The sequence below is a fragment of the Nomascus leucogenys genome, chromosome 13 (assembly GCF_006542625.1).
Source record: "Nomascus leucogenys isolate Asia chromosome 13, Asia_NLE_v1, whole genome shotgun sequence".
Taxonomy (NCBI): Eukaryota; Metazoa; Chordata; class Mammalia; order Primates; family Hylobatidae; genus Nomascus; species Nomascus leucogenys.
The window spans coordinates 88,354,350-88,370,196 of record NC_044393.1 but is presented as its reverse complement, the minus strand read 5'-3'; the positions used below and the strand labels follow the sequence as shown (position 1 = coordinate 88,370,196).

At 46.1% G+C, this 15,847-nt stretch overlaps 1 protein-coding gene and 1 non-coding gene across 2 annotated transcripts; both read right to left on the bottom strand.

Moving 5' to 3' along the window:
• Positions 1-6,114: 6,114 nt before the first annotated feature.
• FMC1 (formation of mitochondrial complex V assembly factor 1 homolog) lies at positions 6,115-11,175 on the bottom strand. The gene is made up of 2 exons (XM_003261411.4): positions 10,359-11,175; positions 6,115-6,411 (listed from the first exon to the last, which is right to left on the bottom strand). Exons 1-2 carry the CDS (start codon positions 10,494-10,496, stop codon positions 6,208-6,210), a joined length of 342 nt encoding a protein of 113 aa, XP_003261459.1. The 5' UTR covers positions 10,497-11,175; the 3' UTR covers positions 6,115-6,207.
• TRNAR-CCU lies at positions 11,121-11,193 on the bottom strand. Its single transcript has one exon. It is a non-coding gene; the product is annotated as a tRNA-Arg (tRNA).
• Positions 11,194-15,847: the final 4,654 nt, after the last annotated feature.

Sequence of the window (15,847 nt, the reverse complement as noted above, 5' to 3'; positions counted from 1 at the left end):
AAGAGGTCTGGCAAGGGCCAGGCCCTGGAGGTTCTTGTTAAAGTCTTTCTTTGAAGGGTTCTGAGTAGGGTGACAAGATCCGATCTGTGTTGCATAGGGGAAAATGGACTTGAAGAGAGCACAATTGGAGGTAAAAGGGACCAATTAGGGAGGGCAGTGGTTAAGGGAAGAGATGTAAGAGGTCTACACCAGGATAGCAGCGATAAAAATTGAAGAGCTTGTTAGGAAGTAAAATCTGATTTAGTGATTGTTTAACTGAAGATATGAAGGAGAGAAAGCAGTAAAGAATAACTTAGATTTCTGGCTTCAGGGACTGAGTGAAAGTGTCATTGAACTGAGAGGGAATACCAGGAGAGATTTGTAGGGGAAGATGAGGAGGTTCCATTTTGGACACATTGAATTTGAGATACCTGAGTTATCTAAGTGGTGTCATCTGCCAGGCCATTGGACATACAGGTCTTCAGCATGCCAGAGGAGGCTGAACTGGAGTTATCAGCATTTTGAGAATAATTGAAGTCATGGAAGTGAAGGTGATCACTCAGGGGAAACCATGTAGGGTGTGACATAAGGACCTTGGTCTGGACCCTGAGGAATACCCAACACATAAGGGATACACAGAACATGAAACTGAAAAATGACCAGAGTAAGAAAAAAAACAGAAGAATGTGGACCAGGTGCAGTGGCTCACACCTGTAATCTCAGCACTTTAGGAGGCCAAGACAGGCAAATCACGAGGTCAGGAGTTGGAGACCAGCCTGGCCAGCATGGTGAAACCCCATCTCTACTAAAAATCCAAAATTAACCAGGCGTGGTGGCGGGTGCCTGTAATCCCAGCTACTCAGGAGGCTGAGGCAGGAGAATCACTTGAACCCTGAAGGCAGAGGTTGCAGTGAGCCAAGATCGCACCACTGCACTCCAGCCTGGCGACTGGGCGAGACTCCATCTCAAAAAAAAAAAAAAAAAAAAGAAGAATGTGGTGTCATCAAAGCCAAGGGAAAAGCAGGGAATTGCCCATAGTGTCAAATGCTCCCTAGACAACAAACAAGATAAAAAATAAGCCGGGCGCGGTGGCTTGTAATCCCAGCACTTTGGGAGGCCGAGGCGGGCGGATCACCAGGTCAGGAGATCGAGACCACGGTGAAACCCTGTCTCTACTAAAAATACAAAAAAAAAAAAATTAGCCGGGCGTGGTGGCGGGCGCCTATAGTCCCAGCTACTCGGAGAGGCTGAGGCAGGAGAATGGCGTGAACCCGGGAGGCGGAGCTTGCAGTGAGCCGAGATCGCGCCACTGCACTCCAGCTGGGTGACAGAGCAAGACTCCGTCTCAAAAAAAAAAAAAAAAAAAAAAGATAAAAAATAAATAGGATCCACTGGGTTTGGTGTCTTGAAGGTCATCTGTACCTCTGGGTTGCAGTTTTGGTGGTAGTAGAGGGGTGGAAACCAGACTGCAGTGCACTGAGGATGAGTAAGTGGTGAAAATGCAGAAAATGGATACATAACAACAACATGGATTACTAACAAGATAAGGTGGCCGGGTGCGGTGGCTCATGCCTGAAATCCCAGCACTTTGGGAGGCCGAGGCAGGCGGATCACGAGGTCAGGAGATGGAGACCATCCTGGCTAACACAGTGAAACCCCGTCTCTACTAGAAATACAAAAAATTAGCTGGCCGTGTTGGCGGGCCCCTGTAGTCCCAGCTACTCAGGAGGCTGAGGCAGGAGAATGGCGTGAACCTGGGAGGCGGAGCTTGCAGTGAGCCGAGATAGTGCCACTGCACTCTAGCCTGGGCGACAGAGCAAGACTCCGTCTCAAAAAAAAAAGATAAGGTTAAGGCTCAAAATCAGTACGCTCAACAAAAGAAGCTGCCTCAAAAGAGTGCATACTGTATGGCTGCATTTGGATAAAATACTAGAAAAGCCAAATCTATAGTGACAAGCAGGTCAGTGGTTGCCGAGACCAGGTGTGGGGAAGGGGAATTGACTGCAAAGGGGCACAAGATAACTTTTTGGGGTGATGGAAATGTTACATAACTTTACTGGGATGTTTATGACACAGGTGTAGTCATTTGTCAAAATTCATTGACCTGTACACCTAAAATGGGTATATTTATTATATGTAAATTTACCTTGATACAACTTCAGAAGTTTCAAAAATACAGCAAGTGAATATAATTCATTCAAGTCTTTGAATACATTCATTCATTTGTGAAGAGGAACAGTGGGTAGTAGCTGAAAAAGCATTTGAGATAGAGGCAGAGTGGTTTTTAGAAGGAAAAGTCTTAAGCATATTTAAGTACTATTAAAGGAAAATCCAGAGAGGGGGAGCAGTTGACATTAAAGGAGGTGAGCAAGAGATAGCAAAATGAAGTAAAGCACTTATCACTAGTGCTTTATCACTTATCACTAGACTAGTAACCAAAACCTCAGGATTCCCAGGCTGGGACCTTCCAGTATAGAGAGTTTACTGCCAATATAGTTTGTGTTCTAGAATCAATTCTTTCTAACACTGACTTCAGCTGATTATTGATGGTGCGACTATGAATAGGAGGTACAGGTTGGTTATATGTGAACAGAAACGGCCTGAGCAAATTATTTAAACCATAATAACATAATACGCATATACTTCTGAAGACTGGTGGCAGTAGGGCTTAAAAAACGGTTCATAATAAAAGGAATGAGAATAAAGTAAAAAGATAAAAACAGTAAGATTTTCTCTTTGTTGAACACTCATTATGCACCATGCAAGTGTTTGATTTTTTTGTTTGCTTGTTGGTTTGTTTCCGAGACAGCGTCTTGCTCTGTCACCCAGGCTGGAGTGCTGTGGCGCCATCTCAGCTCACTGCAACCTCTGCCTCCCAGGTTCAAACAATTCTTGTGCCTCAGCCTCCAAAGTAGCTGGGATTACTTGCATGTGCTACAACGTCTGGCTAGTTTTTTGTATTTTTAGTACAAACGGGGTTTTACTATGTTGGCCAGGATGGTCTCAATCTCCTGACCTCAAGTGATCTACCTGCCTCAGCCTCCCAAAGTGCTGGGATTACAGGCATGAGCCACCACACTCAGCCCTAAGTGTTTTATATAAACATTATTCTCATTTATTACAACAACCTTGTTGGCCTTCCCATTTAATATAAGAAGGAAAAAGCACAGGTCAACTAACCTGCCCAAGATCACACGTCCGGTAAATTATAAAAGTAGAATCATAATATAAATATATATTTTTTTTGAGATGGAGTCTCACTCTGTCACCAGGCTTGAATGCAGTGGTGTGATCTTGGGTCACTGCAACCTCCGCCTCCCAGGTTCAAGCGATTCTCCTGTCTCTGCCTCCAGAGTAGCTGGGACTACAGGTGCACACCACTACGCCCAGCTAATTTTTGTACTTTTAGTAGAGACAGGGTTTCACCATGTTGGCCAGGATGATCTCAATCTCTCGACCTCGTGATCCACCTGCCTCGGCCGCTCAAAGTGCTGGGATTACAGGCATGAGCCACCGTGCCCGGCCTAAATTATTTATTTTTTAACAATCTAAATCTATATGACTTCAAAACCGTACTATTTCTTACCATTAGACAATTCTGCTTCAAATCTCTTTCTTGAAAAATAATGGCCAGACATGGTGGCTCATGCCTATAATCCCAGCACTTTGGGGGTCCTAGGTGGGAGGATCACTTGAGCCCACAAGTTCAAGACCAACCTGGGCAACACAGTGAGACCCCATCTCTATTTTAACAAAAAGGAAAAATATTATTATATATTATTATATGTATTATAATATTGTATATTATTATGTACATATTATAATTATTATATTATTGTATATATTCAATATGGTAACAACAAAGGAAATCAAAACATTAACCTATCCTCACCCTTTTGCTGTCTTCACTCTTACCAAAGTAAAATATCAGTATTAATAACAAACCTGCATCCATGAAATAAAGCAGAGAACAAATAAACATATGTCAGCTGGGCATGGCGGCTCACACCTGTAATCCCAACATTTTGAGAGGCCCAGGCAGGCGATCATTTGAGGTCAGGAGTTCGAGACCAGCCTGGCCAACATGGTGAAACCCCATCTCTACTAAAAATACAAAAATGAGCTGGACCTGCAGTCCCAGCCACTCAGGAGGCTAAAGCAGAAGAATCACTTGAACCTGGGAGGCAGAGGCTGCAGTACTCCACTGTATTCCAGCCTGGGCAACAGAGTGAGACCCTGTCTCAAAACAAAACAAAACAAAACAAAAAGAGTATGTTAAACATTTCTTTTAATACATTCAGTCAAATAAATGCTTGTTTGACCTATTAATACTATTATTTTAATGTTAACCTCTTAGAAGAGATGGTGTTTTGAATTGCCTTTTTTTTTTTTTGAGACGGAGTTCCATTCTTGTTGCCCAGGCTGGAGTGCAATGGTGCAATCTCAGCTCACTGCAACCTCCGCCTCCTGGGTTCAAGCGATTTTCCTGCCTCAGCCTCCACGCCCAGCTAATTCTGTAGTTTTAGTAGAGATGAGGTTTCTCCACGTTGGTCAGGCTGGTCTGGAACTCCCAACCTCAGGTGATCCGCCCACTTCGGCTTCCCAAAGTCCTGGGATTACAGGCGTGAGCCACCACACCCAGCTTGAATTGCTTTATGAATAGTTCTGTTGAGACTGTACTTCTCCGAGTGGAGCTATGTATTCAAAAATATTTAATACATGCAATGTGTAAGTCACTGTGGAAGGTGCTTTGGAAATTGCAAAGATGAATGAGACATAGTCCAGGAGAAAAGAGGTTATCTATCTACCAGAAGAAACTGACATATACCATAAAGGAGCCAAAGGTAAATAAGTGTTGGCAATTCACAGAAAGAGAATGATTTTTGAGGAAATAAGGATATAAGAAGCAAAGGGACCCTTTAGGAGACTATTTTATTGGTTCAGCCAAAAGATTCTCAGTGCTTGAACTAGGACAGAGGCAGTGGAGACAGATGGGGGAGAAGGTTATTAGAGCTATTGCAGAAGCTGAAATTGCTGAATAATTGTGAAAAATAAGGAGACAGGAATACCAAATGAAGCCCAAGTTTCTGTCTTGGTTAGCAAGTGCATGGTGGAACTATTTGCCCAGATAGGGAGTTCAAGAGGAGGAACAATTTGACAAGATTAGGATACAGAAAGAGATGTCTATGTACTTATCCATCCCTCTCTGTGAGTTATAGCTGAGCTGTGGCCATGTTCCTCAGCTTAAGGGCCTGCATTGGTCAGGCCTAGGGAGGTTAGAACTCTCCACTAGAGAGTCTCTCTTAACCTATTCTGTCCGGGGGCTGCCCAATTAAAAATAAAATATAAAAAGACCTCTCTACTATTGAGAATCCCTAAGAGCTTCACCATCTCGACCTTAATTCGCCCACATCTTTATGTATCCCTTTAACTCTCCTCAATGACCCTATTTGAGTGTGCCACCTATTTCCTGCCAGGACTGTAACACATCAAATTTATGTATTTTTAAATGAGATATGTATGTATAATTGTATATGTATAGGAAATATCTGGAAAGACGCACATCAAACTGTTAGTAATAGTGACCACCTGGTAATGGGGACAAAGGAGGAGGACAAAGGAAAAGAGGGTTTCTTTTATAACATTTGAATTCCTTAAACAAAAGGCTTGTACTACTTTTTTTTTTTTGAGATGGAGTTTCGCTCCTGTTGCCCAGACTGGAGTACCATGGCACGATCTCAGCTCACGGCAACCTCCACCTCCCGGGTTCAAGCGATTCTCCTGTCCCAGCCTCCTGAGTAGCTGGGATTACAGGCATGTGCCACCATGCCCAGCTAATTTTGTATTTTTAGTAGAGACAGGGTTTTTCCATGTTGGTCAGGCTGGTCTCGAACTCCCGAACTCAGGTGATCTGCCTGCCTTGGCCTCCCAAAGTGCTGGGATTGCAGGCGTGAGCCACCACGCCTGGCCAAGGCTTGTACTACTTTTAAAATTTAAAAAAAAAAAAAATTTTTTTTTCAAGTAGAAAAACAACATCAGTCTAGTGCAAAAAGTTCAGTAAATTCACTGAGAGTAAAGATGAAACTTTCAGTTAATTCCCCTAAGAACTAGTAAACAAAATTACAGAGAAAAACCTTAAACTTAAAAAAAAAATTTAATGATAAATACATATTGATAGAAATTATTCAATTCTCTTATGAATGCAGCATCCAAGGATACTCTCCATGTTCATGGCTCCCAGCCCTTCCCTCCAGGCTGACGGGGCAACTTGAGACCCACCAAGCCAGCAGACTCCTCCACTGAGCGCTCACCCTTGCCATGAAATTCCTGATGTAGGGCCACATGTTCCCGGATGCTACGCAGGAGGCAGAGATAGGTGGCAGCTTGGAAATGAAGCTCATGTTGGGCTCTGCACAACTTTTCACTGGTGACCTAGAGAAGCAGCAAGTCAGAAATTCTTAACCCAGCTACAGATACAGGTCCACAGAGAAAGATTTAATAAATAAGCATTCACTAGAGTGAAAGTAAATTGCACAGAGGAAATACAGACATGTATGTATATACATGTATACTTAATACATCTATAGAGGCACTCTATAATTATTAGTAAAGCTGACCTCTAGTTCAGATTTTTAAAAGGAGTTGCATTGAATGTCCCTGTATTCAGTCAGTACTGCAAGAAGTCATCTAGTTTCAATTCCTTAATTTTACAGATGAGGAAACTAAAGTCCAGAGATGCTCGGAGGTTGGTTAATGGTAGATATGGAAATTATAATTAGGTCACTGATCATTAATGTCACCTAAAGAATATTATGTAGAACTTTCTCCCTTTCAAGCAAATAAAGGACTGCTTTATTTATATTTCTGGGACTCTGATTAACGTGGCATATACCTTTCATTACAATGAAAATTGAAAACTTGGCCGGGCACGGTGGCTCACGCCTGTAATCCCAACACTTTGGGAGGCCGAGGCGGGCAGATCACGAGGTCAGGGGATCAAGGCCATCCTGGCTAACACAGTGAAACCCTGTCTCTACTAAAAATAGAAAAAAAAAAAAAATTAGCCGGGCGTGGTAGTGGGCACCTGTAGTCCCAACTACTCAGGAGGCTGAGGTGGGAGAATGCTGTGAACCCAGGAGGCAGAGCTTGCAGTGAGTCAAGATCGGGCCACTGCACTCCAGTCTGGGCGACAGAAGGAGACTCCATCTCAACAAAAAAAAAAAAGAAAATTGAAAACTTTTGTCTGAAAAATGATAGCTTTGTGCTAAATAGTAACAAATGAAGGTTTTATGTATAAAAGTAATATGCTTATGTTCATATTACTTATTACAATTGGCCCTCCATATCCATGGGTTCTGCATCTTTGGATTCAATCAACTTCTGATAAAAAATACTCAGAAAAAAATAAAAGGATGATCATGTCTTACCAAACATATGTTTTGTCATTATTCCCTAAACAATGTAGTATAACAACTATTTACATAGCATTTACATTGCATAAGGTATTATAATCTAGAGATGACCAACTATACAGGAGGATGTGCATAGTTATACTGCAAATACTACAGCATTTTATGCCAGGGACTTGAGCATCTGTGGATTTTGGTATACCTGAGCGGGGGTGGGGGGTGTCCTGGAACCAATCCCCACAGTTACTGAGGAATGGCTGTTCTCGCTCTCACAATTTGCTTATCCATCTTGAAAAATCTCAACTCATGACTTTAAGAAGCTAGAAATTCCATATCCATTCCAAAGTCCCCAAATGACTCGAAACCTTTTTTCTTCATCATACTTAACTTTTGAGATTCAATGCACCCTCTTTGACTAGTTCTGTATTCAAGGCTGTGAGAAAGGGGCAGGAAAGGTGAGATGGGGATGTGTGCATAGCTCTGAGGGACTAAAGGAGCCATGTCCAAGTGTGGATGAATCTGGGCACCACTGCCTAAATAATCTGCCCCCTACCAACTTTTTTTTTTTTTTGAGACAGGATCTCACTTTGTTGCCCAGGCTGGAGTGCAATGGCATGAACATGGCTGTCGATCTCCCCAGCTCAAGTGATCCTCCTGCCTCAGCCCCGAAGTAGCTGGGACTACAGACGCACGCCACCACATCCGGCTAATTTTTGTATTTTTTATAGAAACAGGGTTTCACCATGTTGCCCAGGCTGGTCTTGAACTCCTGGGCACAAGCAATCCACCCGCCGCCTCCTCCCAGAGTGCTGGGATTATAGGCGTGAGCCACCGCTCCTGGCCTAATCCCCTTTCTCTATCTGAATATCTAGGGTTAGAATCTGAAAACTAGAACGTGTGTGGCTTCTTGGTTTTTGAGACAGGGTCTTGCTCCGTGGCCTATGCTGGAGAGCAGTGGTATGAACATGGCTCACTGCAGCCTCGATCGACTTCTTGGGCTCAAGTGATCCTCTCACCTCAGCTTCCCAATTAGCTGGAACTAGAGGATGGGCCATCACGCCTGGATAATTTTCAAGTTTTTTGGAGAGGAGGTCTCACTACACTATGTTGCCCATGCTGTTAGAATGTGGGTTTTAGGATCTGCAGATCGTGTTGAAAGCAACATTCATTAGCTGCTTAAAAACAGAATTAATCTGCTTTAATACAAATTGAACTTTTTAGTAATTTAAATTTTATGAGAAATCAACACCAATGTCTACCATTAACAAATCATAGCATCCATTTCTATTAATATATAAGCCCAAATTTGTGGAATTTGACATGGGAATTCTAAGTTAATGTAGGATAGAATACTGCTCTTGATTCGGTTGAGCCTGAATGATGAGGACAAAAGGGTCAGCAATAGACAGGAAACAGTAAATAGATCACAAGAACCCAAAAGAGATCAAATGAAATAGAACACTGCATTTTCCCTGTGGAGAAAGGAGAGGTTTCTCCCTAATAGAATCCCTTCTCCGGAGGGAAAGGATAGAGAAAATGGGATGGTTACTGAGTTAGCTGTGAGCCTGAAGGAAATAGAAACCGTTTCCCCTATGCTCAAGTGCATTCCAGAGCGGTATTTGCAGAATGTACCATGAATTTCAGAACCATTACCAAGTCTCTGTCTCAAGGGTAATAATGTTATCCCCATAAGGTACAACTATAATCATGTCACCTCCTTAAAAATCTTAGAATGGGGCCAAGTTCGGTAGTTCACACCTGTAATCACAATACTTTGGGAGGCCGAGGCAGGCGGATCACCTGAGGTCGGGAGTTCAAGACCAGCCTGACCAACATGGAGAAACCCGATCTCCACTAAAAATACAAAATTAGCCAGGCATGGTGTCGCATGTCGCCTGCCTGTACTACTCGGGAGGCTGAGGCAGGAGAATCGCTTGAACCTGGGAGGCGATCCCAATCTTAGAAGGGCTTCCCATTACACTTACAATAAAGTTTAAATTCCTGTTCGGCCTACTACTTCATCTACCTCCACTTCACCCACCACACCCTAGGGCTAAACCACTCTAAATTGGCAATTTTTCTCCCCTTGGGCTTTCAATTGTGTAGCTTTTAAACCTGGACCCTAACCCCAATTTACTTGCTAACTCCAAATTAGCCTTCAGGTCCCTGATTAATTCCTCTGGAAACCTTCCCTAACTACCCCTTCTTTATACCCCAGCCCCTGTTGTCTACACATTGAGCACTTATTTATCCTAAGTACTTTACTGCATGGCTCCTCAGGTGGGCAGCAAGCTTCTTAAAGGACAGGACCCATGTGCATCTGATTCTTCCTGTTTAGACCAGGTTCCTAGCACAGCCCCTAACGTTGTCATCTTTTAAAAACTAGGTGAATTTGAGTTCTAAGATTTTACATTCTGACGTCCATGGCTCAGAAATCCGACAGTTGATCGTTCTCCCTTTCCCCACATTGCTCAAGGGCAGCAAGTTTCCTTCCCTAAAGCCCAGTTGTTCTTTTCCGCCTCAAAAAGAAATGCTTTTTAGAATAACTTTTCTAGGGGACGGGTGAGCAAATTGTTGGCCAGATGCTGTGGCTTTAAGTCTAGCGACAGTACACCCTTCAACGCCGTCTTCATTCTTTTATCCCCGGCATTCCCTCCATTCCACTTTCCTGACTTTACCCTCCGCAGAGGCAACAGACCAGCCAATGAAATCCTTCGGGACGGGTCCGCCCCTCTGCAGGACAGACTGACGTCCCCAGAGCGACTCTGCGCCCCCGCCGGTCCTTTGGTCCCCGAGTTTATGCCAGAGCACGGAGCCTAGGGCCTGGGGTGGTTTGGTCGGAACCAGGGCTCCGTGGGAGGACTCGCCTCAGAAGTGCAGGAATTAAACACCGTGCTCCCCACCCTAGCCCAGAGCCGGCTCTTCCTCCCTTCCCCAGCACGTAGAGCACCCGGGACATGGCTCCCGTACCCGATGTGCACGGAAAGCCTTCACAAGGTACCGATAGGCCGCGGTGTCGCGATAGGGTCGGCCGGTGGCCGCGCTCAGGTAGCGCAACTCCCGCAGAAGTCCTCGAAAAGTGTGCGCCGGGGACCCTAAGGCCGCCATTTTCCTGTCCTCCGAGCCTGGTTCCCGACGGCGTCCTACGACCCTGCAAAACCCCTCCTCCCGCCCAGGCGCCTAATGGTACGGTCAGACCGACTACCGACTCCCCCTATCGACTGACGAGCAGTGGAACCGCTCACTTGTCCGTTGTACCGAGCCTTATTAATCGAAGGCCGAGGGGCGCCCTAACAAGAAAACCAAACGAAACCCGACTGTTAACTGACGGTACCAGGTCCTCTAACCCAGAACAAGGGTTTGGGGAAACAAGGGCCTTTCTTCACTGCGTCACTGAAGATGCCCGTTAGCCGACCAACCGCTGAGTCTCAGGAGAAGCGGGCCCGGCGGGGGGTGTGGGTGTGGATTTGATATGGAACACGCTGAGAAGACATTTTTAAATGATTTATAGAAGGGATATCAAAATTCAACGTACTGACGTTTCCCCAAATCCCAGGGGACCTGCGGCTCAGCGAAAGGACATGGGAGTGTGGAGATTCTCGAAAATTGCAGCCTACCAGCTAGTAAAAACACACACACGCCTCCCATTTAAAAAAAAAAAAAGTTGACATATTTCGCTTTGTTTAGAAGAGGAGAAAAGTATTTTAGAGGCCAAAAAAAAAAAACTCATGCCACCCCAGATGGGACTCGAACCCACAATCCCTGGCTTAGGAGGCCAATGCCTTATCCATTAGGCCACTGGGGCTTCTGTGAAGGACGCCTCACACAACATATTCAACTATTTTCCTCTTTGGTACGTCACATCATTTTATTTTCGCCTTACCCTATCCCACGAAACCACACCTAGCGCCCACGTGAGGGGTGACGTATGCTGGGAGTTGTAGTTAGAGCACAAAAGTCCACATCACTGCGCCAAAGGCTTTACCCTCGAAACTGCACAGATGCTCCGGACGTTGAACGGGCGCGCGCACGCTTCTGCGTTCGCGCTTGCCGGCGCAATAGTCTCCGCGCCTGCGCCCTAGTCCCCGCGCCTGCGCAAAAGCGGGCATGCGTCGTCGCGGAGCACAGCGCCCTCGACAAATTGGCCGGATTTTCGAGACTCGCCCTCTGAACGTCAGTTCTGTTGGGTTTTTACCGGAAGCAGCCGGACCTTTTCCGGTGTTGCGACTTTCCGGGAGGAGCCTTGCTCCAGCGGCCGTTAGATGGCGCCTGCGGCGGTCAGTTTCTCTTTCCGGTTGAAGCGTTGAGGCCATTTCCGCAGGCCGGGCGCGGTGGCTCACGCTTGTAATCCCAGCACTTTGGGAGGCCGAGGTGGGCGGATCATCTTAGTTCGGGGGTTTGAAACCAGCCTGACCAGCACGGATAAACCCTGTCTCTACTAAAAATACAGAATTAGCCGGGCATGGTGGCGCATGCCTGTAATCCCAGCTACTCAGGAGGCTGAGGCAGGAGAATTGCTTCTGGAATCGGAGTTTGCAGTGAGCCGAGATCGCGCCATTGCTCTCCAGACTGGGCAACAGGAGCGAAACTCCATCTCAAAAAAGAAGAAACATGTGCCGTGTCCTTTGAATTGGTGGGTCAGCGATAAACATGGGACAGCGGGGAAGTAATAGTACATTGATTAGGACTTAATTTTAAAAATTAGTTCATTTTTTGGTTCCGTTCCTAATTGTATAACTTGAACAAATCACTTCGGAGTGCCAGTAAACTTACCCTTACTTATAGTATCACAGGGGCTTCCCATTGTCCCTGAGATAAAGTTCAGACGACATAAATTGATCCTCGCTTGTACCTTAATCTTCATCTCTCACTTTTCGCTTCTTGTCACCCTCTGCTCCAGGTATCTCTACTTTCATTGTCTCTTTCCCACCACACACCTTACCTGATATTCCCTCTGCCTGAAACTTAACCATTTGTGTTAATATGCCTCTTTACCCTTTGGGCTTCAGCTTACTCCACAAGTCTAGGTTAGACGCTTCTCTAGGCCCTTGAGGTCAATACGGCAAGGTGAAAATTATTCATTTCACCTCCTCTGGTCCCCTGTTGCTCCCTTTATTTACTCATCATAAATAACAATGTAGGTACATGGCCACTACTCCATACTGTAGTTGTCAGTCTCTTCCATCAGACTGGGAAATTGTTGAGCTCCGAAAGCCCTGTGCCTAACAGAAAAGCCTGTTTCTTCACCAGGCTTATTCCTTAGTAGCATAGTCATAACAGCTTAGTCTGAAGCTCCTAAAGGGATTGGCACTGTCTGGCCCCAGTGGCTAGGAGACATAAGCTACTGAGCAGGAATGACAAACAAATGGAACATCATTTGTTCATTAATGAGTAAAGCTGGCTTGGTTGGAAACCTGGTGAACTGGACGGCGCCTAGCCCACCTGTCCAGGGGGCAGCCATTACTCACCTCCACTGATTGTTGCCATTTTAGGAAAGCAAATCCTTTAAAAAACATTTTTTTTTTCCCAGAAAACTCTGGAAATCTGTTTTAATGCTATAGCTTTCCTTCTAAATATTGGCCACTAATGAATACTTTAAAAGTACTGCATGCCAAACAAAACAGCCCACAGACTTCTAGTCTGTAAAGAAAGAAGAAAAAAAGGGCGACAGGATTCGAAGTTAAGAAAAGGTAAATACGTGTGGCGTGCCTACTTCGTGGGAAAAAAAGCAATGCTTTGATGATCCTGCCTTTTTATTTTTTCTTTTTAGAAAAAATTTTTAAAACTTTATTGTCTTTTTAAGTTTTTAAATGATTTTTTTTCTTTCCTATCGTCTCCTTAGCCTGATACCCTGCCTTATCTTTAGGAAAAAAAATGCTCCTCATAATAAATACAAAATATAGTAAACTCATTTGTATTAACATGTGAGGTTCTGTTTAAAACCCAGTCTCATTTTAGTCACTCTTCAGCACCCTCAGCTGATTACCACACTGGCTAAATTAAGGAACTTTAACATCTTAAACAGCCTTCTCAAGATTACCATTTTAAATGTTCCCCACTCTTGGCTGGGTGCTGTGTCTCACGCCTGTAATCCCAGCACTTAGGGAGGCTCAAGGTGGGCGGATCACTTGAGGCCAGGGGTTCAAGACCAGCCTGGCCAACATGGCAAAAACACATTCTCCACTAAAAATACAAAAATTAGCTGGGCGTGGTGGTGCGTGCTTGTAGTCCCAGCTACTCTGGAAGCTGAGGCAGGAGAATTGCTTGAACCCGGGAGGCAGAGGTTGCACTCCAGCCTAGGTGACACAGCAAGCGCGAGCCTATCTAAAAAAAAAAGTTCCCCACTCTTACGTATTTCCAGATACTAAGGGTTTTCGGATAGTACTTTTTGGCTAGACACACCAACTAATTATTTAACTGAGTGTACAGTGATAGAATTAAATCTCTCAGGAGCCTGGGCAACAAAGCAAGATCCTGTCTCTATAAAAAAAATAAATCGCTGTATATATGGTGGTACATGACTGTAGTTCTAGCTATGCAGTAGTTTGAGGATCACTTAGCCCAGAAGTTCAGGGCTGCACTGAGCTGTTATCTCTCCACTGCATGGCACCCTAGATGACACCAAGACACTGTCTCTAAAATAATAATAATTGTTGGGAGCAGTGGCCCACGCCTGTAATCCCAGCAACTTGGGAGGCTGAGGCAGACGGATTGCTTGAGCTCAGAAGTTTGAGACCAGCCTGGGCAACTGTGAAAACCCACTTATACAAAAAAATTTTTAATTTAGCCAGGTGTGGTGGTGTGTGCCTGTATTCCCAGCTACATGGGAGGCTGAGGTGGGAGGATCGCTTGAGCCTGTGGTGAACCTTGATCACACCACTACACTCCAGCATGGGTATCAGAGTGAGACCCTGTCTCAAAATTTTTTTTTCTTTTTGTGAAGGTTTTTCTATTTTGTTTTGTTTTTGTTTTTGAGATGGAGTCTCACTCTGTCGCCCAGGCTGGAGTGCAGTGGCATGATCTCAGCTCACTGCAACCTCTGCCTCCCAGGTTCAAGCGATTCTCCTGCCTTAGCCTCCCGAGTAGCTGGGACTATAGGTGCACGCCATCATGCCCAGCTAATTTTGTTTTTTTTGTTTCTTTGTTTGTTTTTGAGACGGAGTCTCGCTCTGTCACCCAGGCTGGAGTGCAGTGGCGCGATCTTGGCTCACTGCAAGCTCCGCCTCCCGGGTTCACGCCGTTCTCCTGCCTCAGCCTCCTGAGTAGCTGGGACTACAGGCACCGCCACCAAGCCCGGCTAATTTTTCGCATTTTTATTAATTTTTTTTGCACACAAAAACAATAAACATTTTCTAAAAATACATACAAACAAAAAGATGCATATCAAACATATTAGGAAGGTTACACATGGGAAGTCGGGGAATAGAAATGGGGGGTGGGAGTTAAAATAAGGTAGAGAGGGACTTTATGTGGATCAGTGATAATAACTCAATCCTCTATTTGACAAAGAAGAGGGAGAAGGAAGAGGAAGAAAAAGAAAGTGGGATAAAGGATCAGAAAGGGAGGAAAATAGAAAAAATTAGAGTATGACTCCAGGGTAGACCTGTTTTGTTGTCACTGAATTGGTTGGTTGGTTTGTCTGTTGTATTTTTCATGTTTCGCCAAGTTGGCCAGACTGGTCTCGAACTCCTAGCCCGAAGTGATCAACCCGCCTCGCCCCCCAGAGTGCCGGGACCACAGGTGTGAGCCACCACGTCCAGCCCCCACATTGCTTCTGGCCTCCATGGTAGACCTCCCAGACGGAGCGGCCGGGCAGAGGCGCTCCTCACTTCCCAGACAGGGCGGCCAGGCAGAGATGCTCCTCACTTCTTCCCAGACGATAGGTGGCCGGGCAGAGGCGCCCCTCACTTCCCAGACGGGGCGGCCGGGCAGAGGCGCCCCTCACTTCCCAGACGGTGGGTGGCCGGGCAGAGGCGCTCCTCACTTCCCAGACGGGGGGCCGGGCAGAGGCGCTCCTCACTTCCCAGACGGGGCGGCCGGGCAGAGGCGCTCCTCACTTCCCAGACGGGGCGGCCGGGCAGAGGCGCTCCTCACTTCCCAGACGGGGCGGCCGGGCAGAGGCGCTCCTCACTTCCCAGACGGGGCGGCCGGGCAGAGGCGCTCCTCACTTCCCAGACGGGGCGGCCGGGCAGAGGCGCTCCTCACTTCCCAGACGGGGCGGCCGGGCAGAGGCGCTCCTCACTTCCCAGACGGGGCGGCCGGGCAGAGGCGCTCCTCACCTCCCAGACAATGGGTGGCCGGGCAGAGGTTCTCACCTCCCAGACGGGGGCCGGGCAGAGGCGCTCCTCACTTCTTCCCGGACGGGGCGGCCGGGCAGAGGCGCTCCTCACTTCCTCCCGGACGGGACGGCCGGGCAGAGGCGCTCCTCACCTCCCAGACGATAGGTGGCCAGGCAGAGG

Bases quoted from the DNA above. Each gene is read 5' to 3' on its own strand.
- FMC1 (XM_003261411.4), bottom strand. From the start codon at position 10,496: ATGGCGGCCTTAGGGTCCCCGGCGCACACTTTTCGAGGACTTCTGCGG. The intron at 6,412-10,358 runs GTACGGGAGCCA...CTGCTTCTCTAG, and splicing joins AGGCTTTCCGTGCACATCGG to GTCACCAGTGAAAAGTTGTG.